Source organism: Ptychodera flava, chromosome 19 (assembly GCF_041260155.1).
Source record: "Ptychodera flava strain L36383 chromosome 19, AS_Pfla_20210202, whole genome shotgun sequence".
In the NCBI taxonomy this organism is placed as follows: domain Eukaryota; kingdom Metazoa; phylum Hemichordata; class Enteropneusta; family Ptychoderidae; genus Ptychodera; species Ptychodera flava.
The window spans coordinates 38,877,633-38,903,867 of record NC_091946.1 but is presented as its reverse complement, the minus strand read 5'-3'; the positions used below and the strand labels follow the sequence as shown (position 1 = coordinate 38,903,867).

Genomic DNA, 26,235 nt, shown 5'->3' with positions numbered 1-26,235 from the left:
TTCAATTTGAGATACAGCAGTGGTGTCATTTCAGATAAACTGAGTAAAGCTCATTATTATCTGCATATACAGAATATATTGTGTATAAGTAGAAAGTAGTAGGTCAAGGTTCGATCCTTTACGTAACCCTGTAGCAGCATCTTGTTAAAGGTAGGGGACTCGATCCCAGGGATCAAGTTTATTCTAGTTTGTAAGAGGATTAAGAAAGTGTCACAGTCTTTCCTTTTCCATTGAAATTGTAGTTTAGTAAGTAAATTTCCTGGCAAGACAACCTGATGCCTGAACCATGCCTTCAACTGACATTTTCCAGTCCATGGTAACTGATTGGAATCAGTTGGAGATATTTGAAGGAAACCACAGCAAGGTGATGTCTTTAACCCTTTGAGTGTTAAAGTAAATTTTTGTCACCTTATCAAATATAACACCAACTACTTTTCAAAGATCAAGACAATTTTCTTTTGGATTTCATTCCAAAAATTTTGCTCAAAAAAAAAATTGCAGAAAAATTCATAAAAATTGGTAAAATGTTTTACTGAAATTTAGGAGGGAAAAATTTCTGCACTCAAAGGTTAATGCTGAGATCAGCTACTGTCTGCACAGAACATTGTACAGTGTTGAAAGCAGCAGAGAGTTAAATGATACTGGATATTTGGAGTTTATAAATTTCAAGCATGAACATGGCATTGAAGGTTAGTAAAGTTGTGAAATCAAGTGGGTACAATAATAGCCACCCACCCACCCATCTATCACCTCCCCAGCCCCTCCCTCCCAAAAAATAAACTAAGTGACATCCTTTATTCTAAATCATACTACAAGGAAAATTCTGAGTCTCTTAAATTTATTTGCATTTTTGTGAAGTAAGTAAAAAAAAATGGACGGTATATTTTAATGGAAGTACTTCACACAATTGACAATTTCACATTCTATTCTAAGTAAATTGACATGATTTGTTTTGCTAGTTGCCATGGTTACCAGTCAGATGAAGAGGTAGCTGTGGAAACCATTGTATCATTATAGCCTGGATACAGACCTAAGAGAAAGATCAATGGTTTTGCATTAAAAGTACAGGAAGTCATAGAATTATAATTTCTACTTTGATATTTACATCCAATTTGCATATAATTTGCATGTACAGACAGCACACTATGCATAATTTTGCCAAAACTTGTTGTTCACAACTATTCTTGGAAGAATTTCACTTTTCCCTGATGAATATGGAACTTCAAAAAATCATACGATCAGTGTACACACTGATGTGAAATATGAAAACATTTTCACAATCATGAAAAAAATTGCTATAGCTTTATAAGAAATATAAATATTTACACACATCTTGTCTTTCAGAAATAAATTACAACACTCCGGTTAAAAATTTAACACATCATGATTCGTTAAAATGCCTGGTTTCATCATTTATGAAAAATTACCCCTATTTTTTAAAACCCACTCAGTGTAACTGTATTTGGAGTAATCGGGGCTTCTCTGTCTCAAAATATTCACAAAGTCAGTTGTATTCCCAGGTGTACCCTGGGTTTAAACATTGCTTGGATGGTAGATTCTCTATCTAGACGTTAACACCTTAAATACAGACTTGTCTTTAAGAAATGTGGATGGCTGTAATTTGGATGGATTCATTCTTACACTGATCACTGAGAATGTTAACTAAGTTTTACCAAAATTAAGATACTTTTCATATTGTGGATGGATATTTGTTTGTAAATTCTGTACTGACAAGATCTTTTTTGCATACATTTGTGTAGACAATGTGATGAGTTGTGATAGTTCAATACATATTGACACAACTTGACTGAATACAATTCCACTCTATTGTGATATCTCAGTTGACTGAGACCATTGGCGAGTCTTTATTCTTGCCTTTTTGTTGTAGTGATTTCTGTTTGAGTCTGGCATTGCGTTGGATTTGCTGTGCAAGGTGCATGGGTGGCTGGATCTGTTCAAGTTTTGGTGATTTGGAGAACTTCATCAGGTTCTGTACTTTATCCAGGATGGATCTGTAACAGATATTTGAAAGTCAAGAGTAAGTTAACATTCAGTCATTATAGCTGAACAGTCTTACAGGGATCAATTACTCATCTAGTTTGTATGCTGCCATCCCTCACATCTAGTTTGTATGCTGCCATCCCTCACATCTAGTTTGTATGCTGCCATCCCTCACATCTAGTTTGTATGCTGCCATCCCTCACATCTAGTTTGTATGCTGCCATCCCTCACATCTAGTTTGTATGCTGCCATCCCTCACATCAAGTTTGTATGCTGCCATCCCTGACATTAGCCAGTCTTGTCAATACTTATTAACCATGCATATTTATTCATTTCATTTTTTTGTTTTGTATTTTTACAGACAAAGAATCATCGCCATTAATGGAATAAAAAATGTATCTCGCACAAAGTTTCTGATGACTGTAAATAAAGTATGGATGTTTTTCAACAACTATTGACTAGCTTTGTACAATGTAAAACGTGTACAATGTAAAACATGTAGTTTTTATCAGTGACAACCATGGGTACATTTCCCTTATGTATGAATAACTAGAAAATGAGAATAGACCCTGTCTGCAACATAATAAAAGGTACTTTGGCCATACCCCTTGTTGTTGTCCACACCAATGCAAAGCTAAGTTTGTACACTGCGCCCTCTATGGCAATACTGATTTATGCTTTCAGGAAGGCACAAATTTACAAAGAGTGGAATTTTCAAACAAAATTAACTGAGATAGCTAAGTTGCCATAATTTTCACCTGTACAATTGAGTTTATACATTTAGAAAGACTATTTTTGTCTCTCTGTTTGGTCAGATTTACTTGAAAAAGTTTATGTTTGAAATGTACTGCCATGCTAATCAATTCAATCACTGCAGTACAGTGCAGTATTCATGTACATATAGATACAACAATAATAGAGAATTATCACAGAGTTGAAACACTCACTGCACATATGCTCTCATGTCACGGATGAACAAATCATCATCTTCTATTTCTGGTTCTGGAAGATTACTTGGTTTCACCAACTGTGAAGAGATGGACAAAATTTGTAACATTTGATGCTGGATAATATCTTTTGACAGTTGCTGCTGTTTTTCACTCTATTTTTTGCTGGCAAGTCTTGCTGATAAAGTGCATCATGCACATCCATTCCTTAATGCAGTTTTCTCATTAACCTTTTAATAACCATTACAAAGGATATCCCGTATATCAAGACATACCCAGAACACATTTAGGATACTGCCAGAATTTTCCGGCATTCAAGGCCATCAATGAGTTAATTACAAAAGCTCAGTTGCATTCATTGAAAGATGAGATGAATAACTGCATTCTGAATATGTAATGCCTATTTACAGAATGCTTGTATCTGTTTCATTCAGATTTCTGTCACGAAATCTAAATGTTCAATAAACAGAAACATGTGACATGTTTCTGCATCTAACATCAAGATGATTTCATCTTAACTTTCAAATGAAATTGAATGTATGACAACCAAATGACTGTTGGAAAATTTGTAAACACTCTCTGTAACCACATCCTGAAAATTATATCACGATAGATAATGTGTGACTTTGGCAATAAAGTTGCAGACCTAAAATGTGTCATTGTCATGGTAATGAGAACTAAATGCCCTTTTTACCTTGAGTTTGACACCTGTATTGAATCTAGCACTTCTCATGTCACAGTTTATGGACAGATAGATGTGTTCCTGTGACTGGACTCTGACTGCGATGTATTTATTCAATGCAATGCATATTGGCTGGAATGGCGGTGCATGTACATGGGTCAGTAAGTCTCTCCAATTCCATTTCTTCTTCTTGGCACCGCTAGAATCACTGAGTATCCCTCCATATTCCGTCATGTTCAGCCTGCACAAATGGAAATAAAACAGTTACATTGAATTTCAAAAATGAATTTGAAGCAAAAAATTTATTAAAAGCAATGACAGTCAAAATGCTGAGAAGAATACTGGTATTTTGTGAAAATCATGAAATGGAAGATGTAGACTGAGTCCAAACACGCCTTGGTTCAAGTTAGTGAACCCCTTGTAGTCTTGAATGGCTGGAGCATAGACCCTCGAGTTTTTCTCGAGGGTCTATGGCTAGAGTGACGTGTATAATGACTGGAATATAGGGGTGAATTCTAAGAAGTCCCTCACTGCAAGAGATGGGATATGTCACTTTACAGACCCGGTTCATCTACATCTACCATAGACAAAGGTTGATCTGCAGACATTCTGCAGTAGACTTGAAGTAGATCTACAAGGTATATCTCAACAAGAAGTCTATGATGTTAATCTACTGAAAGCTTTTAAACTCACAAAGTTTTCTTCTTAGTAAACAGAAACTGTCACTGGTCATACACATGTACAGCTCTAACAATTTTGTTAAAACAAAGACAAGGACTCATGAACAGAAAAGTAAAACTTCCTTCCTCTACATTTAGTACACGGTAGCTATATTACTGTACTTAAACAGATTCACCAACCTGATTATGCCATTGTTATAATAACAGGTACCCTTGCCATGAGGATCAAAGGTTGCCAACATTGCTGCATTGCTAGAAAGATCATCCAAGACGACGTAGTTATACTGCCCTCTCTTGACAGAACTTATTAATATTGCAAGGTTGCCAGAGGGATAGCTGATAGGATTGTGTCAGGGGAAAAATGATTTGAAATGGTTCGACGAAATAGTAAACAGACCTAGTATGAAAGTGGATGCATCTGTATTTACAAACCAAAATTGTTGACTATATCCAGCTACAACATGTCAGTTTTCTATTTTTATATTCATAAACTTTAACAATAGCTGTAAATTTATCTACTCATAATAAAATCTGAGCAGTAAGTGACGTTTTGATATTAACGAATATATCCAGTGATAGATATAGTCTGATCAGTCAATTTATTGAAAATTGAGTGTGCAAACTGGAGTGTAGTACTGCTTAATTTTGAGTCAAAACATTAAAGGACCAGTAACTATTACTTTGGGGTAATTTTTTCACAACTTTTATTTTATTGTCAAAAAGTTTCTTGTTCTACTCCTCATAGCATGTACAGATATGAATTATTTAGTTTATAAACTCAGACTGTACATGTGTAGACTGTATTGTTATTGACAAGTGAATTCTGGTCTGGATAACTGCGGTGACTGCACTACCAGTGTCATTAATTAGTAATAATTTGCTTTGTTGCCAAGCCAAATAATTAGTGTTTCAACATGCTTCAAGGAATAGAACAAGAACAAGTTGTTACAAAAAAATCCCAAACTTTAAATTTACAGTGAATGACCCTTTGATTTGGATGTTTGCACTTTGTGGACTGATCTGCCCATCACTGATCTGCCCATCACTGATCTGTCCATCACTGATCTGCCCATCACTGATCTGTCCATCACTGATCTGTCCATCACTGATCTCATCCGATCATCATCAGATCTGACCATCACTATCTCATCTGACCATCACAGATCTGATCTGACATCACTGATCTACCAATCATTGATCTGATCTCATCTGACCATCACTGATATGATTTGACCATCACTGCACTGCTGCCCATTAATATTTGCATTTACATTTGGTCAGCTCTGGCTTGATACAAAATTGTCAAAATAATTTCAAATCTTAGTCTCTCATAATATTTGTGTATAATTACTTTGAAGTGAAAGATCAACCTTTTGATAACTGAAGAGTGAAAAGATAGGCCCTTGCAGTAATAACACAGGTTGCATTAAATGAACATATACTGAGTTCAAAGGATACAATACATTGCCTGTACCATCAGCAAAGATGGTCAAAAACTTCCTGCCATCTTCATAATACTTCTGAACCAATGGACGCTCCTGCTTCTTAGACTATAGTGTATTCAAGACAAAATGGAAAAGTATAATGAGGAAACAACATGAAAATTACAAATATTGACCATTGAAAAATTTATAGATGTAAGCAAGCAAATGAATTTATTTGATTCCTCTTTCAGTGTGTTATCCATGGCAAACAGCTGTCAACAGTGTGTTATCCATGGCAAACAGCTGTCAACAGTGTGTTATCCATGGCAAACAGCTGTCAACAGTGTGTTATCCATGGCAAACAGCTGTCAACAGTGTCTTAGTGCTTATTACATCGTAATAGTATCTACATATAGCAGATGAGTGCTAGATTAGGAGGGCACAGTAAGTGAGGCTACCCACAATTCTCCATGATCCGTACACACGGAGATCACTCACTGAACTGGAGCAAATTTCTTCTGTACACAGAACAGCTCGGTCCATATATCAAAATTCTGGGACCATAGTTTTGATAATCATAATTCTCTAATTTCTCACTGTGAATAATGAGAAGATCAACCCCTTTTCCGCAGAGGAGATAGCAATTTTGTAATTTTATCGACATAGATTTTTGACAGCCATACACAATATTTTCAAGGAAACTAAGGGAATAAGTTGCATCTGTGTTTGCGAAAGAAAGGGTATTGATTTTTTTAAAATGTTTGTAACAAAGGAAATTTGCATGTCTGACAGGTGGTATGATGAGACCATCTCAGTTGCTGATAACTTTACCATGACAAGTGTGCAATTTTTAGCACCTCCAAACATCGACTTCTCATTCAATTTACTCCTAAATTTGAAAGATGATCAATAATTTTGGAACATAGTTTTAACCAATAATCCTTAAATTAAATTATTAGTTTCAAATTGTTCAGAAACTGATAAAATTGAAGAAGCCTTTAGCAAATAATGTCAGAGCACACAAATCAAATGGAATTGTGGGTAGCCTCACTTACTGTGGAGGGTTGATTGTCAAATTGCTGCAGTTCAAATCACAGCGTAAGTGGCTGTTGACCGTGATAAATACGTTTTTCAGACATAGCATGAAGATTCCAATGACATGAGAGAAGGAGGCTTTGGTATATCCAGTGCTTTGTGAAGCAGAGTACCCTAAACTAATGCATATAGATGATGAAGAATGTACGTATGCAGGGCTGGTCATTAAGTTACCCATCAAGTAAACTACAGGACATCTAGTTGTATCTTCCAGGTTAATTGACAGACAAAATATTGAATTTCTTCAACTCTGATAGAAATAATAAGAATGTAATCTAGAAATACTCTGATGACAAAAACTCACCCTGACACTGAATGCTGGTGGTAGTGGTTCTGGTTCAAACACCTCTGGAGCAGCAATCTCCTCAAAGAGTGGTGATGGCGGTCGAAGTGTCCAACCTTCATCACGGCATTTTTGTGAAGAGTAGGCGTAGTTAATAGTCTTCATTTGGCGTGCAACTGTAGGAAGACGACAGATATTAACATCATAGTATACATAGCTAAATTCTAACACTGTGAAATGAAATTCTGCATCAAACATACAGTGAATTTTTTTTGACAATGGTTGTGTAAAATGTGTATATAGAAAATTAAAAGTTGTTTTGTCATTGTAAATTACTGTTTCAAATAGATTTTCTAAAATCTGACAATAATATCCTAAAAGTGTAAAAAAACCTGTACTGGTATGAGTTGCTAAATCTACAATGTGCATATGTGTGTCAACTAATGTCACAATATTTTACATAATATATGTGTGTTAGGGTTGTTAGTTGCAATCGACAGCAACGAAAAGCAGATAACCGAAAGATATTAACATCCGCCCAGTTTTTTTTCATGAACCGCACCGCTATGCTCATTGCTAGTATGTACTTTAGTCTACCATACATACCTGTTATCTTAAGGGATAATATCTTGTCATTGAAAATAAAAATTCTATGAAAATATTAAACTAATGTCTAGCAGAAAAATAAAATGATTGCAAATGAAGTGGTTTATATTTTTGCTATTATTACTATTATTATTATCATTCATTATTGCTAAAAGTATCTATATGTTGTAAGCATTTATCCTTTTCATAGCAATGAGCATTGTGCTTGCTTTGATTTCATAATACATACATAACGATGAAGGCTCTGGGAAGATGTCAACTTTCGCTATCAACTTTTGTTGCAGCCGAGACATTGCTGCCTCTGTGACTTCAAGGGAAATGTCCCATTTGTTGGACAGTCTATTGAGGCCCTTATCAGTGGACAAACTGGCAGTCGTGCTGCCGCGCTTGCTGCGACTTGTAGAAAGTCCATCAACAAGCCGGGCACGTTCTCGGACACTGGCTGGCTTTTTGGTCTCCTCTTGTCCTGTGTCTTTACGACGTAGCGACCTAGAACTTTGATTGATCGCTTGTGACCTTGAACTTTGACTGATTGCTTGTGACCTTGAACTTTCACCGATCACTTGTGACCTTGCACTTTGACTGATCACTGGTGACCTATCACTGTTACTGATCATTGGTGAACTTTCCCCGACTCCCTTAGGTTTTTTAAACTCAGAGAGTTTATCTCGTTTTGATGATGTCCCAGCTGAAATGAACATGGTATGTACAGAGAGAGATAGAAAGAGACAGAAAAAAGAAATGTGGAACATATATATGTAGGGTTACAGCATGCATGACAGATGACAGTGAAATACACAAATATTTATCCCAGAGAGAGATAGAGACAAACAAGTGTTCATGGAATTTGGATGAAAAATGAACTTTAAATGAGTTTCAAAAATTTACATTAGGAAATCACTGCATATTTTTATTTGTAGTTTTAAAGAAAGTTTTTGTTTTGTAATTTGAAACATGACACTATCATTTGTTGCAATATTATGAAATCATTGAAAGTAATGACACATTTATAGGTAGAATCTTTAAATTCAGACTGCATAAACAATCTAAACATATGAAGAATGAACACCCCCATGTGCCTAGGGAAATATACTCAGGCCATTGGAATTAGCAAGATTTTTTTAAGTTTCGATGGACTGGATCATTCCATTGTTGGAAGGGGAGGCATCAGGTGTATATAATGGACTGTAAATTATGATTTGTGATAAATCTACAATGGTTTAATTCTACATGAAACTGAACGGACACCTTATTTGTCTCTTCTCTTTGCTGAAGTCTTGAATTGCTATACCAGCACTGAGCACACACACACACCTGAATATTAGGTTTTGAATATTCAAATTATGAATACTTTGGAGAAGCTGATTCACACAAAACACCTCATTCAGGGTCGGATTGGAATGTTTTTTCTTTGGTCTTTAGATGGTAAAATGTTTTCATTTTTGTCATTTCAAATTTTTCTGAATTAATAATGATGTAGGATTATTTGTGAAAGACAATCATGTGTATTTTGTCTGACAATTGAAATCTGGTGATGTAAAGTTTGTGAGAAAAAGTTCAGAAAAATCAAGGAAGCTGTTATTTCAAATCCAAAATTCTGCCAACATGATTTTATCTCAAATTTCAGTATACTCTGATCAATTATAATTAATTTGACCCACTGCCATTCATTTCACACACAAAAATGGATTACTTGATTTTATTACTAAAGAATAACAAAGTGGTTTCTTAAACAGTTTAAAAAGATTACTTTTTTGCTTGGTAAACAAACATTACCGGTACCTCTCATGCAGTTACAAATTTCTTCAGTATCAGTATTAAAATGATTAGAAATCAACAAAATGAAAATTATCCAACAATAAAGTTATATAATCATAAACACTAGAGTTGTTTTGTAGGAATCAGCTGTGGTAAATTAGTTCACACATGATACAAAGGTATGACACTTTGCTATTGGAGACAATTTTGAGAAAACAAAATGAATGAAATTGGAAATGTCACTTATGTATATGATGACATCATCTGTTTCTATGACTACAGGATGTAGATAAGAAAATAACAATGAAATTTAAAAATGTACATGTACCAGTACTGTTTTTCAAACACAACTCTTAATTTGGTAAAATCTCCTATCATCATATTTTCAAATCAACAAATGTTCATCAAGCTATTGTGACTTCCTATTTTAAACAAACTTTTAGCATTCTAAATGTAAAACTTGATGAGACTTATGCTTAGTTTTTCAACACAGGACAGTATTTGTCAAAATGAGCTGTGAATGTAAATCTATGTCACACTAACTTTTTTGTGTCATATTTTTATCATTACTCATTTTAAAATTGATTATTACTGAAATTTATTTGTCTGTACATCTAATCAAGATATTTTAGCTCAATTTTCTCATATATGAATATTTTATGTATACATCAATGAGAATTGGATGAGTTTTAAGATAATTACAATAAATAGTATGTGAATGCATTGTCTTGTTAAGATAAAACAAAACATAACTTGTAGAGTCTATGACAAATAAGTGCATAACATTGTCATTGAGGAATGTATTTAGGTGTCATTGTGCTCAAATGACAGTGAAATGTGTGTGTCTGCCCTCTGTGTCAGATCACCAGAATGGTCTTGTGGTATGGTCTACTTGCTAATATTGATACAGTGATCCTCCTACACACAATGGAATATACCACTGTGGTAAAGCATTGAGTCAGAACACCACAACAATATCTTAGAACTGGCATTGTTCAGTGCCTTCAGAATGGACCGTACCACAGGAAGGAAGGGGTGCACAGTTTAAGGGGAAAATGTTCATAAGCTGGTGAAAACAGATAGAGGGAACTGGAAAGTGATGGGACCATTTATTGTGAAAACAAAAATCAAATTGAATGTTTGAACGGTCACACTCTTATTCTCTAGAAAATAAAAAGGGAGTGTAGACTACAGCTTGCTATCCTAGGAATATTATAAAGACATTGGCTGTTGCAGTGTCATCTTTGATAACTGATAGAAAAACCTTCATTAGGCAGCCATGGACAATATAAAGGTGTATACTTAAAGCTCCATAAGCTGTATCTGTATCTTTTGGCTATTTTTTCAGAACTTTTGTTTTGTGGTTTCCCTACACTTTGTGCATTGAATCCCTACACTGTAATTTAATGCCAAGTATTTAGCATATCAACACAACCTATATGAGTATAATCTCCATGGTTATTGTTGAAAACTGTATTCAAGTCCGGACTAGAATTCATTTGTAAACAATAAACACATACAAGCTGTACTAACAAAAAGAATAATCAAAATTTCAGCATGACAAACGGATCAGGGTCAGACACGGTAGTTGATATACAGGAGCAGAACACTGAAAAACTTGCACACAAGTTACAGCTTATGTCCCTTTAATAATGGTACAGACATTCATTTAAATTGTGAAGCTTCTATTTCAATTCAGTGCAATGTGTGTACCAACTTCTCAAAATGGTATCTTGTGTGGGGAGAAGGGTGGGTGGGGGAGGTAGGGGGATCCAATATAAATAACTTTATTGAAGGGAGGTAGGGGGATCCAAGATAAATAACTTTATTGAAGGGCTATATGGGTGTGGACACATGTCTCAAGTGCATATATTATGTTATCGTGTTAGTCAGTGCATGTTTCTCAAAATCTACAGTAATACCATACATCTTGTAGCACACACTGATAAGGATTGTGAATTCTTCATACTCTATGATGATCCAGGGTTAGAAGCTGACATGCAATGCAATGACTATGAAACACTGAAAATAAACTTTTAATGACGATGGCTGCTGCTATGGCAACAATGGAATCAGACAGACAGACTTGATACATGCATTGAGTTCTAATTCAAGTTTCATTCAACTTAAAGTTTTCTGTTTTCATTCTTTGGAATCAGGGCTATTTTTAAGATCTTTCTTTGTAAAGTAACCGATGTACTTTTGCAAAAGATATAGAAAGACTGTCTTATCAGGGTGCATTCTTGAAAGAGATATCCGAGTAACCCAGCAACAATATCCAGCCAATGAAAACACTTTCAGACATAAGCAGAGGTCAAAGTTCAACAATACAAAAGTTGGAATTTCAAGTAGAGGCTTTATTCTACTACTGTATCTTCAAGTTTTGATTTCTAGCATTTCTAATTCCACTTGTCACTGAACCATTTCTCTGATCACTTTGGCCTTCTAATGTTTCTTATACACATACACACAGGTACATTTTTATTTGATCAACCAGCGTAACCCACAAGATATTTTCCTTGATGTATATTTAAACTTCAAAATGGCTGTCAACAGCATGGATAAACCATTCAATTCCTCTTTTCTGAATCAAATTTGATTTGACAATGGTGCAGATACAATGACTTTAAAAAGGACATTTCTGTGGGAAGATTGGGAAAGGAACCTTGAATCAAAGTTCAAACATCAACTTGTGACTCTCTGAGTAAATCATGATGAACTATAAACAAAATAAATATATGTATATTATCCTTAGACATTATTGTATTACTAAATCTATGAAATCTATCACTAGAAAGTGCATATGATACAGTGAGTACCTAAAACAACTACTCTTTATAACTGGACTGGATTTGCAAAAGCAGGGTCAGAAATATCACTTTGTTGTTCATAGGGTCAAAGGTGAACTGCGAGATGACAGTTTAGCAATCAAACCTTCAAAGTCTTCAGCAATCACTCCGCTGTAGTCTGCCCGCATGAACATTATCGGAGCTGATTTGCATAATGACATAATCAGTGAAAAAAAGAATAAAAATTGAACAGGAAAGGAAAAATGAAATATTCTGTTATATTTGGAATGAGTTCTTACACCTGAAATAACTCAGAATGAAAGTCAAAGAAAAATCTGGAAAGTTGCCAAGCAAGGTTACGCTACCTTTTCAAAGATGTGATCTTCCATGCAAAGTTGTGGCACCTAACAATACAGAGGTGTCCCTATGCTCATGGTAAGAGTGGCTAGATTCAAGTATCATACTAAAGAACAGAAAAACTAGGGGGCACATTCCTAGAGACTAAAGCCAGGGGGTTCACTCCTAGAAAATGAAACCAGGGGGTACACTCCTCAAAACTGAAACCATTGAGAACACTCCTAAACACTGAAACCACGACAGTACATTCCAAAAGGCTAGCATGAGTGGCTTGGTTCCATGCACTCTACTCTTGTCTCATGCTTTATCACCATAACAACATGGCCTTTTTGACAGGACAGTAGGTAATCCCTATATCTAGTGATATCTAGTGAAAGCAGCTATTTACATGCTTGTGTCATTTGGACAATGGATAAAAAATTATGGGTGACAATGTCAAGAAGATGCATCTGAAATGAAAACAAAAGACAATTTTCATGCTGAATAGAGAGCTGACCATCATTCTCCATGCCTATTTGAAATTTGCATGCCATTCCATATTTGGTATACTCACAGGCATAGAAGTTAGCCTGATTGGCTCCAGCTGCTCGTTGCCTTGCCATCTCCCTCTCTCTCATTCGCTGGGCAGCACGTTCCTTGGCTGCTCGCCTTGCCTGTTTGCTGCCATACGGTGGATGTGGGGCAATGTCAATTTTCTCATCCACTGGGTACGACCCTTCTGGTCCATTTCTGATGGTGTACTCTGCAAATTGGTGGTAGTCTTCGCAACAATACAGCTGACAGTGAAAAGATGTAAACATGTTGTGTTGAACTACCAATAAAAATGTATTAAAAGCATATAACTACACTGTTGCATGCTGAATACTTCCATACCAGCATCTGTACTTTCTTACTTTGAAAGTTGATATCATTTCTCTCAAACTATGAATATCAATAGACAAAACATATATTACACAAATTACTTCAAGTAGATATCTGTTCTTTAAGTGTCATGCATCTAGCAATCGTATACCGTATATGTGTATCTATCTATCTATGTATGTATCTACGTATCTCTCTCTCTCTCTCTCTCTCTCTCTCTCTCTCTCTTTCTCTATAAGTCAAATAGTAGTATAGTATTTCTGCTGATACAAAAAACCTTACAGCAAAATTTAACAATGATATATAATGTAATAAATTGTAAATTAAATGCAAATAATACTGCTATCATCCTCTTTCAAGTTCTACCATCAAATTAAAACAAAAATGAAAAAAGTGAGGGCTGTTGATCACATTTTAACATTCCTTGTAGGAAAGGCCAGTATTTCTGGGTTTCAAATATTTCAGTTAAATATTTATATATCGATCTCCCTTGTCCTGCTAAAGCTGAAATCATGAATTTTGAAAATGTGCAGTGCAAGTCAGTAAATTATAGGAAGTAACCACTGCTATTGTCAATGTTAACTTAAGCTCTCTTTATCACATTTATTTAGAAAAATTAGTATGTTTGATTAATTTCCAACCATAGGAAAACTTTAACCGATTCAGGGGACCTTGTTGTAGCCCTCTGGTCTCATTGGACAAAAGTATGTCACATGATCGATATGCTTTTTGCATAAATGACTCCCTAGCATAGAGTATCAGGTGGGAAACTTTCTATGTTAACCTTTTCAGACCAAACTTTGATACAATATTCAAAGCCTTTTTAGGCATTTTGTCAGAATTTTAGTCCTGACAGGGATTCAGGGACAAAAGAAGCTTACAAAAGTAAATTGTTTATGCTGTCTCAGGATGACAAGAATCATCTTTGGCCATTTTTATCTTTCAGTGAAAGGGTACTATGGTAACCTGTTTGCAGAAATCAACTAAATGTAATTCTGGTGCATACCAATAGAAAACACTGTAATGTTTTTACAAATATACCTCATAGAACTCTTCATATTCGCTGCAGCAGAACAACTACAGAGAACCGTCATGACGATGATGATGTCACAGTGGTTGTCATGGTGATCAAGGAACGATAGACAGGTTATGTCACAACAGATATAAACGTTATTAATGATGGTTCGGAAAGAATACTTTCTTTCTTCACGACAACAAAGGAAAACAAGAGGGTTACATCATGCAAAGGTGAAAGGTCAGGAATATGCAGAATCTAGGTTGTGAAAATTCCATGCATAAAAGATTATCTACATGTAAGAAAAAGGGATACAACATTTACTAGGAAGGAATCTACATGCAACAAGATAGATTTAATATGCGAAAGGTAAGATACATGTATGTCGACTTCTTATCACAATGGTTCTACAGGTCTGAATGTACTGCAATGTTCCAATTCAAGTGTGTGTGTGTGTGTTTGTGTGTGTGTGCGCGCGTGTGTATGTACATAATAATAATATAATAATAATAATAATAATATTATTATTATTATTATTATTATTATTGTATGTATATATGTATGTATGTATGTATGCATGCATGCAAAAAAGTGCATCTGTAGAATGTATTTTTCTCTAAGCAATACATGTTATTTTGTGTTTTATGATATGCATGTTGAAAGTGAGTATATGTGTATTACAAATACTCAATTGTGTTTAAGTGAGAATAAATGACATATGAATGTACATGAGTGAATTAATGAATGTTTACATAGGTAATGGTATTTTGATATATCTATGTAGAGCATCAAATGTTTGTATGCTTGTATCCATCAGAGTTCAAATGGGCATTGCTTTTATATTCAAAGATTCTACCAGCTTTAATATTGTATTGTTGCATGCAGTGCATCTACCAGTAATTGTTTGTTAACGCCACTTACAAAATCGCAAAACTTTATAACAAAGTCAAAATAACCACATGCATATGTTTTGTTAGTAACAAGCTGTAACAAGCAGTTTGAAGAAATAGGAGAAATAGACACACATTAAAAACACAGAGTGGAAAAATATCTTGTAACCACCAATGAAAGACATGCACCATCATACTACAATATGCAAACATCAAATTTTGTTCCTATGTGTTGTCTCAAAAATCATTAATGTATGGTTTGTCATGAATTTATAAAATTGGTTATAAATCAGTGAACTTTAGTGACAAAGCTATATACTTTAATGGGGCTGTTTGGGAATTAATTTTGATGAAATTACATTTTGTAATGTGCACACATTATTTACAATAATGATAAGGTATAATATCTGGAGATTATGTTGACAATATTCTTAGCAAATTTACAGCATTTAGTGATGTTTTTGTGGTATAGGGAAAGCTGCTGTTGACTCTATGGGGATTGTTTTACCAAGATACCTTCTAATTGCTGGGATGAATTTACTGGGAGCTTTAGGATATTTATTATTGTCGCAATGAATGAACAGTGAAAATGGTTACCCTGAGACCAAGCAACACCTTTTTTGTTTACAGGGCAGTTTTCAGTTTATATTCAGTCCAGGAGAGAACCTGGTTCACTGTAACAGGAATTCAGTATTGCTTTTATAGAGGTATATTTACATCATGTGAACTGGTGAAGGTGGAGTTGTTGAACCTGTGTCCTCCCCTTCACCTCCCTGTAATATGGCCAATGTGAACTTGGAAAAACAATTGGAAAATCACATTGAACATTCACAGGGATCTGGAAGAGGAGGGGTTATCAAAGTGAGGATCTTTGGCGGGTGGGGTGGGGGGCTTATCGGATCGAGGAAATTATGCTGGTGAGAGTTTTTAATTGAATAGCTCAATGATCACCATGGAGATATGCAAATATAAACCATTACTATATGGCGTGATGTAACTTGCATTGGGTAAGTGAAACTGAATTGGGTGGATACCAATGTGTTTTGAGTTCTTGTGCCCATCCACATACATAGATACCATCCCAGAATAGCATGGAAATGTCACTTGTTGTTAAGTTTGTGACTTTCAAGGAAGACTTATCATGAAAATGGCAGGTGTAATTTTTTATGGAATAGTACATTCTTGAAGAACATGAACTTGTTGCAACTGCCGTTCCTGTGCATTCTGGGATAGCACAATGCATTGATCCGTGCTATGGGAAATATTGGATGGGAATGATGCCGCGTCATTTAATTCTTCAACCCCCATTTACTTGTACATGGATTCAACCACACGATGCAAAACAAACAGTGTGCCAATGGAAGCACAGGGGTGAAATGGATGACTTACAGCAATTATTTAAGGAACAAAGTCAGCCATTTTTCATGAATTTTGTTTGGTGCAAGATACTACTTATATTGTTTGACATGTTGAAAGATACTGAATAAATGGGTGACCATGCATATATTCGACCCCTGTTTTATACAAATTAAATGAAACCATGGCGAAAATGAATTAATTGTCATGACCATTAATTAATTCATTTTTGCAATGGTTTCATGTATCGTGTCTAATACTGGGGTTGAATATAAACATAGTCACCCATTCATTCAGTATCTTTCAATATGTCAAACAATATTAACCCTTTCACCACCATGGTTTGTCCCAAATCCATTGTTTTCTATGGTAAAGTTGGACCTGTATACAGGGAACTGGGGGTGAAAGGGTTAAAGTAGTATCTTGTGTCAAACAAAATTCATGAAAATGGTCGACTTTGTCCCTTTAATGAGGTGTAGGGTTCAAGTTTAGGTGCAACATAAGGTAGTCTTTGATGTATTTGTTTATGTGTTGAATTCATTTGTTTTACTTTGTTTGCATGTATTTTTACCATACTTGTTTATATTATGATATCAACAGGTGGTTGATATCACTCAGTATGCTAAACCCCTCCATAGAAGTGGAACAGTCCAACCAATCACAAAAAAATAAATTTAAAAATTTCAAGTAAACTGAAATAGTATGAGGATCATCCATGCACATGACTCTCTGCATGCAGCAGGCAATTCCATTCAAGTTTTAATCAAATCAATGAAACTTGTCATATCACACAAAAAACAACCCTTACAGTACTCTAAATGCTGTTTTGATACTTGATTTTCTTTCCTGGTTTTTCTTTTTTTTCTATTTCAATTCTGTATTCATACATTTTTATGAAAGACTGTGACATTTTTTACAAATGCTTGTTTTTGATAATGTGCATATACTTTTGGTTAAATACACATGCATGTTTTGGTTACATACAAACCAGTTAGACTGGTAACTAAGATAACAGTTATACTTTACAACCATTCAACAGTATCTTAGGAACACCATTTCAGTGATCAATTCTTATTGACATTGCTGAATGCATGAAGGTCAGGATTGTTGTAATAAATTAGATCACCATTGTGAATCACCATTGTGATCAATGAAATGTCAATTAGGCATTCACTTCCAGAAACTAATTAAGTAAATTTAACAAACAAGTATAAAAAGAGAACGAAATGAAGACATCTTCGTTTTGTGATTCTTCATTTTGAATTTAGAACTCATTCAGAATCTGATTATTTATGTAAGGGATTGTTTTTTGTGTAAGTCTGTACAACATAACATACAATTGATCTTACCCTACATGTACACTGCTTACTTACCTGGCTTGAAGGATATCTCTGTTGCATTTCCAGAGTAGGGAATGGTTTTATTGGCTGTTGGCAGAACTCACAAGTTCCACTCCAAATTCCTCCTTCAGGAAGCCCTCCACCCGGTTTGGCATCAGGTTCCTATAAAAAAATGCCAAACAAATTTCTGAAAAGAAACTCGAGCAATTTACACCTTAAAAATGGGCAAATTGTTGATGTGCAGTATTATTACCTGCATCTTTTATCCATCAACATTTTTTTTGTGTGTGATTCTTGTTAAAAATTCCATGTGTATGTGTGTATGTATGTATATGTATGTATGTACACTTTACAGAATGAAAAAAGCAAAACTCTTTAAAAAACAACACCTTCTTCTCATCGTTTTGCTACTGATTTGATTGGCAGCTGGATGTACACGGAATTGTTTATTTCATCTCATGTTTGTAAGTTACTGACTTGTGCATACACCCAACACAATCACTTCACATGCACATAGTCTTCACTGTATGACTGCTGGTGTATCGCAGGCACTATACGTTGCCTACAAATGTAAATTTGGCTTTACGTTCCAGCAAGGTGAACTCAAATTAGCTGTATGGTTATCAAAGCATATTATAAACTAATCACGAAGTTTTGATGAAGGAAGAAAATTCCTTTTCTACACACATTGGAAATGGTAATTGAGATTCGTAAGAATTGAAGATAAAATAAACATTAATTTGAGTTTGAAATCTGAGTCTAGCTCACCTTGTATTCTATCTGTGGTTGCTCCGACTCTCTCTGATATTGTAGAATGGTTGGTGGTCCAACTCCTGGCATCAAATCACTCAGATCATCCTCACGTTCCTTTCCCTGATCCTCCTCAAAATCAGACGACTACAAATACACAAAGGGATAAAATGAGCACTGAAATACATGTCTTTGCAATAAACACATACTGTGTACATTTCTCATGTATGTTGGAGTCTTAACATTGAGCCTTCCAATATCTTATGTACAGCTCATCAGAGTTAATTCAAAACTTGCCAATTTCTTTACGACAGGGGAAATACGCCGAATGCTAACAGATCACATCATCAATTGCAATAACAGGTCATAAATGTCAAGTTTTGCATGGTTCTTGCAAATGATGTCATCAATAGTTAAACACATTAACATCACTGCAATGTTACAGCTTTCAACTATAGAAATATCACTGACTGTTCTACATTTCTTCAACATGTCAATATATTCTAATTATTTGCTTGATAAGCAGTTTTCCCCAGGATCTGGTGTTCTTGGTTGATATGCCATGGAATGACATATGCTATGGAAGAACATGAATTAAATTACACTGATGAAACAAATAACGAAGGCCCTTCCCACTGATCTTCAATTGCCGTACCCTGATAGACTGTGAACAGTCCATCCAAACTGTAGTCACAATGACACAAACATTATTCTGATGCAACAAATGACGAAGACCCTTCCAAATGATTTTGAATTGCCATACACTGAAAGACTGCAGACAGATTATTCAAACTGTAGTCATAATTAAACAACTCGCATAGACTCTGGAAAGTCCATTCAAACACACTCACAGTGACACAACTGACTGACGATAGTCTAGTCCCCTGAGAGCCTCACTATGAATATTTGGATAATTATCATGAGTCAATAGCCTGGAGTAATAACAATGTATCATGGATTATATAAACAGACCTTGGTACCGCTATTATGAAATTAATTCAAGTGAAACTTTCAACGATAACTAAATTTGCATGAATGATTAATTCATGAAAATGAATGTCATCCATTGTGGTACAGTTTATATGGTTTTCATCCTTCATTTCTCTTTATTCCTCAGGGGAGGATAATATATCATCCGTTTTTATTGATTAATAACGGAACTGAACATTGTTATTGTCCAACTATCTTCTGTATTATACAAACATATTGTAATTAATATGTCATTTGCAGGATTAAAATTCAGGAAATTACACATGATAAATAAAATACATAATTTTGGAATATTAGCATCTTAGTGAAAGCATAACAAAACAGTAGATTGAAAACATTAGTTCATATTTCTGAGATCTATTCTCTGGGATAATATACACTACAACTGGAATAAAATGTTGCTCGATTTAACCGGTTACCAAGGCGACTGACATCGATTCCTTTACTAATGCGTTGTGATAAATTTCATTGCAATGTAATTCTAATGATGTGACATTACATGATGTCTGCCATGCAACACAACTTGACTGACAATGCAGTGTAAAACTGATTACTCAGTCTGCAAATGCTAAGGAATAAAATCTGAAATGATGGAAACTAACTAGAAGATCATGTCATCAACACAATGCCACCATGGTGATGAGTCATTTCAGACAGCCAGAGTAGAGTTCATTTGAAAGGAGTATGTGTGTGTTTGTTGCTAGGCTATCTGTGTGTTTGTTGCTAGGCTATCTGTGTCTTTGTTGCTGAGACACAAAAAAACAACTATTCAATAAACTGTGCAGTCTTATTCTTGGTGCACTTTTCTGAATTTGATTACATCTTTTGATTATATGTTTACAACCTTTCAACTGTTCTACATAGAGATCCAAATCATTCTCATTGAGGGTTACACGCAGCTGTCTGAAATTGAGTAGAGAAGTAACAACACACTTACATCAGATTCTGAGCTTAATTCTAGAGGAGGAATACCGTCCTCTCCAAAGTCAAAGAATTCTTTCTTTCTAGCAGAGTATTTTGTACTGCTACCCTTGGCAGATTTACTAGACACTCCTGTCGTACCAGACAGCGTTGATTCACCGTCAGAATCTGAAATTTGACTGGATGACAGTGAAGGATGTTTCTTCCGTCTTTTCTTTTTAGAAAGTCCACTGCCCTCTGGTGGTCGCTGTTTCTTCTCTTGCTTCTCCATAGTATCTGAAAAAAGGTAAACAAATAACAAAAGTAAATACTAACTCCAAGCTATTGACTTCAACTTAATAAAAGCCAATGTACTACTTCTAAAATGACACATGAAAAAATCAATTCAAACAAATTTAATCAAGAAACCACACCCAGCAATTGTATACAACAAGATTCTGACCAGTTAACAACATATATGCACGAGTGATAGTGAGTGCATATGTCATGAACTGGTCCAAACCAAGTGGTATACCGGTTGTTGAGGTGATTTATTGCAATAATATTATGACAATGTATTGATCTTCTACTTGAAATGTCAAAAAATGAATTTTTCTCTGTCTTATAGTTTGTGTGCTTGTTCAAACCACACTGTCACATCTCAACCAATCAGATTCACTGTATTCACGCCATCAACATAAAGCCATCATGGTGATAACCCGGAGGGTACATTGTATACATTTTGTGTGTGTGTGTGTGTGTGTATTTATATATATATATATATATATATATATATATATATATATATATATATATATATATATATATATATATATAACTCAAAATGTTACAGAAAAAATGGCTACTCTTTCATCAAAATGTGCAGTTGTGTCATCAGCAATACTCCATAATATGTCCAGAAAATAACATTCAAAATGTACATGTACAAAAATAATCATCTTGAACAGGAAGTCTAGTAATCAATTTAATGGGAATTCACATCCTTCACTGATATTAACTTTTCATAAATTCAAAAATTTCAGTTGAAATTGTTAAATATTGACAGCTTCAGACACAATGTTTTATCTTATTTTTGTTTTATCAACCAACCTTTACTTTACACCGTCTGTATAAAATTTTATCTATTTATTACATTTTATCTTCAAATGCAAGAATTCTGAGTTGATATTTTTGTAATTCTAAAAGGATATGAGGAAGCTAAACAGCATATAATTCAGATCAGTTCATGAATGAAACACATCAATAAAATTTTTGAAAAGCTAAGATGACAGGTTCCATTCAAATCACGGAATTCAAATAATTGAATCACTGATGGTAACACAAAGGAAATGTAATGAAAGCACTTCATAGCAACTGTTGCTATAGGAACCATGAATTATGGTGATAAAACTGATTACACAATTTATGTGGTCTTAATGTACGCCATTGTACTAGGCATATATGTGAATTTTGTCATTTTGTCAAGAAAACTGAAATTGTAATATCACCGTGTATTTCACAGTGACTGTAGTACCTTTTTTTTTTGCTGTCATTTATTTTTCAACTGAATGTTAACTCTAGTTCATCAGGATGTATTCAGAAACAGAGACAGGGTTTGCAAGGATAAATCATGAATTCTAAGGAAATAATCCAAATTAGATTACCTTTGTTGGTAGGTTTCATTGCTTCTAATTCATCAATTTTACCGGCTAACCTCACACTATCCAACCAACTCCACTCAGTCTCTGTACCAATGGATACTGCTACCATCTCTGCTCCATCAGCAGTGCGGATTTTTTTCACTTCTCTTGTTGCTACCGTCTTTGATAAAGGTTCTTTCTTTGACGAAGCTTTGCTTGATGGTCTACATTAGAAATACATTGAAACAAATCATGCTTTTATTAATGGATAATAAGTTACATTAAAAAATTGTCCCTCAACAAATGATTATTGTGGAAGAACTGTAAATAACAATAAATAATTTTTGGCAAAACTGTAGATCATTATTTACAGATAAAAGTTGTTTACAAAAGTAACACAAAAATGTTGTTTTGCTTTATGTATGGAACTCAACTGAATGATTCAGCCCTGTGCAGCACCTTGGCATTCTACACCCTCTGACGTATGGTCCGAGGTAGCGGAGCACTTGCCTACGACTGAATCTTTGAGTCTCACATGGAATTTGTATATATCCCATTATTGATCACTCAGTCTGAGACATATGCATTGCCAACAGAAGAGAGAGAAATATCATTGATATATATATAATATTATTATATATATATATATATATATATATATATATATATATATTATATATATATATATATATATATATATATATATATATATGTTATGATATATTAATTTTATGTTGAATTAACTGGAATTTAATATTCATTTTTCAAATATGATTCAATACTATATTCTTTACCTAGTCTATTTTTTGTCAAAAATTATGCAGAATACTCTCAAGGATAGAATGCAATCTACGTCTGCAGCTTACATCAATCACAATAAAATCTTAAAAACGATGTCCCTAAAGAGGACTCAAAAATTTCTGCAGGAATCGTACATGAAGGATTGAGGAGTTTGAACTTCAACTAGATTTCCACATTATGCAGCAAACAATTTAACATGCAAAATTGCTGCACTGTCATTGGATGATAAAAAGTCTAAAATTTCTGCAAGTGTGCTAACGGGACTATGGATATTTAAAACATGTGCACGGTAAACGCAACATTTGCCTTTAGGGGAGAGGGGGTTTGGGTGTATTTTGATTACTGTGCGCAAATCGCACTACATATTTTCATATTGCAACATCTCGCTACATGTTTTTACACCAGCATTCTTTTGACATATGTGTGGTTTAGTACAAGAGTAAAATAACGTATCAATAATTTTGGATACACTCTTTCAATTCATTCTATTGGTTGCGTCATTGTTGAGTTGGCACTCAACAAAGATTGATTTTAGAGGTAGTATGGGGGGGGGGGGGAGTTGCTCGTGTATGCGTGATTTCACAGCAACATAATGCCGATAGTTGGTATGCTGATATAGAATAAGGTTTGGATGGATTTTCACACTCCCACACTTTCATTTAGGGCAAGGGGAGGGGGAGGGGGGTTGAGACTAAATACAATTACTGTGCGCATGGTCTAATTATTCCACGGCCCCTAACTCAGGGGCTTCATAAAAATGAATTTTGAAATATGTAAAATGCATGTATACTCTTACCTTTCTGTGTTTTCACTGAAGGTGACAGTCTTTTTGGAAGAGCTGCTATCGGTAGTTTTATTGGACTTAGCTGACACATTGGATAAGTTGCTAGCTTCACGTTCAAAGTCATAACCTGGGGGAAGTTCTCTCTTGAATTGCATTATCCTTGGATGACCTAATATAATAGGGACAATAAAACAATCTTCAACGGGGTGATCAACGTGTGAGGGCGTTTTTCATATCATGATTTCGATTTTAAAACGCAGCCTTTCTGTACATACATGCACTGTGACAGAGTGTGACAATTATCTGACCTGCCTCTATATAATGTTAATCAATGCTTGCAAATATTGTAGAACCCTCGACTGCCAGGACTTTCACTAGAAAATGATGTATTTGTGGAGTGACCATAATTTGGAGAAATGGTGGTGCACACCGTACGATGAAAGATTCTGTGAGTGTGAACGAAAAAAAAGATAATGATAATCAACAAATACAAATTACTTACTACTTGAAACTTTCATACTGCTGGCGGTTTCTCCAGTCACCCCACTTTCAGTATCTAAGGATCTGATCGTTGTGCTGTCGAAATTATCAGACTCCCCACCACTTTGGCCGATTGGGGGCAAAGGTTCCGATCCAGGCAACTGACTTCCTGGATGCGAAGTGGCATTTCCATGTTCGTTCTGGGTCAACGACGATACCTCTGACACAACATCTGCTGATGCACGGCCTGTTTTGACAGGAGGTAGCTGCGGGGAAGACGACCGTGATCCAGCTTCTTGTTTTTGACGGCTTCCTCGGCCGCTGCTGAATTTAGACGGCGACCAGTGACCATCTCCCCTCTCTGTCGCCTCTTCCAAAGCTTTCACATTTTCAATGGTCAAGCTGGACGAGGAGCGTTCAATTGGGTTTGTACTTGGTTCTGGGATATCTCCCACGTCGGCACCGTCTCGACGATTAAGTTCTACGGACACGGAGTCGATTTGTTCGTCTTGGTCTACGTCATTGTCGTCGGAAGGGACAACGCCTTCTCCTTCGTCCGGAACATCTTTCTCTGAAGTCTCATCAACGTTCTTGGCTTCGGTGTCACTGGCCTCACTCATACTTCATTGACTGATGTTACGTTTGTCCTGCCAGCTGGTGTCCCTCGCCTCCCTCTAAAATGTATCTTTGAAAATCTAACATACAATGAAGGGATTCCAGCACGTACGATGGATGGACGGACGTAAAGACAATCCTTTTAAAGAAAAAAGAAAATTCAATTGGTAGTAATTATTCCCGGAAAATTCAATTCGTAGTAATTATTCCCGGAGTAACACTACTACCGCCAATAATCGTCTGCGGGCCAAACTGAACTTTAGCATGGAGGTAGTCTCATGCCTTTAGGAATCATTATGATTTGTATTCACCGTCTTTGCGGTACAGAAAAATAATTGTTCATCGCGTGAAAGGTCGAAAATAAACAAATTAATGATTACATTGAAAACGGGCAACGGGAACGATGAGTTGATTGGCCATGACAGATGTTCAGCTAGCTTTGCTCAGGGTAAAGTAATACAATGCGACATGTTGCTGCAAGGCCAGCTGTATATGATCATCGATTTTGACGACAGCGAGGCCAGCTCCAAGTCAAACTGTCTTTTTGCATACAATCAACACCTATACTACCTGGACGCTGGTCATGAATTTAGCAGCGACTTGGGAATGAGAGTAGATTGCTACCTGACCCGCGATAATATCACGATTTACCGAGTGAAGTGTGAAAGGCACAGGATTACTCGTAAGAGACTTTGAACCATAATGACGGACCATGTACAAAATGGCCCCACACAAATCTTCCACCTGTTAGAGGAACCGTAATGCCCACGGACTCGACCAAACTTGCTTCAGTTTGCCAGCTATTGGCAACATTATGATTCTACAATTTCGATTATGAAGAAAATACAATTTAGGTTTAACACTAACCTGCTGTAACTGTACCCAATTCCGTCAAAGTTCGTCCATTTTTTCGTATCTTTTCACGTTCAATCACTGATGAATACTAATCAGTGTTTTGGGTAGTGATGGTGATGGTCACGTGGTAGGCGCTACATCCACCATTGGACAAAAGACGATAAATTGGAACATTCCATATTATCATAGGGGATGACAGTGGGTCACATGAGGAGTTAAGTTACAGGAATGATACTTTCTCGGGTATGAAAACCGTCAGCAATAGAAACCGGAGAGCACAAATTCCGACTGGCCCATTCTTTAATATAAGTGTGTTGCCAAAGCAAGGATTTATAT

General features: G+C 35.5%; 1 protein-coding gene across 4 annotated transcripts; it reads right to left on the bottom strand.

The window, feature by feature from the left end:
* Nucleotides 1-821: 821 nt before the first annotated feature.
* Nucleotides 822-26,031, bottom strand: LOC139119474 (uncharacterized). Of its 4 annotated transcripts, XM_070683309.1 has the most exons (16): nt 25,912-26,031; nt 24,452-25,183; nt 23,962-24,118; nt 22,389-22,588; nt 20,762-21,021; nt 18,853-18,981; nt 18,118-18,246; nt 14,525-14,560; nt 13,176-13,398; nt 7,948-8,406; nt 7,134-7,288; nt 5,769-5,860; nt 4,491-4,646; nt 3,643-3,871; nt 2,949-3,028; nt 822-2,012 (listed from the first exon to the last, which is right to left on the bottom strand). In XM_070683309.1, the coding sequence occupies exons 2-16, from the start codon at nt 25,047-25,049 to the stop codon at nt 1,838-1,840; spliced, it is 3,078 nt and encodes a 1,025-aa protein (XP_070539410.1). In that variant the 5' UTR covers nt 25,050-25,183; nt 25,912-26,031; the 3' UTR covers nt 822-1,837. The 4 variants fall into 4 exon arrangements, with proteins under 4 accessions (XP_070539410.1, XP_070539412.1, XP_070539411.1 ...); XM_070683311.1 differs by lacking the exon at nt 7,948-8,406; XM_070683310.1 differs by lacking the exon at nt 14,525-14,560.
* Between the last annotated feature and the right edge of the window lie 204 nt (nt 26,032-26,235).

Bases quoted from the DNA above. Each gene is read 5' to 3' on its own strand.
- LOC139119474 (XM_070683309.1), bottom strand. From the start codon at position 25,049: ATGAGTGAGGCCAGTGACACCGAAGCCAAGAACGTTGATGAGACTTCA. The intron at 18,247-18,852 runs GTGAGCTAGACT...ATTTTTTTATAG, and splicing joins AACCACAGATAGAATACAAG to GAACCTGATGCCAAACCGGG. The intron at 8,407-13,175 runs GTGAGTATACCA...TGTTCATTTCAG, and splicing joins TCAGGCTAACTTCTATGCCT to CTGGGACATCATCAAAACGA.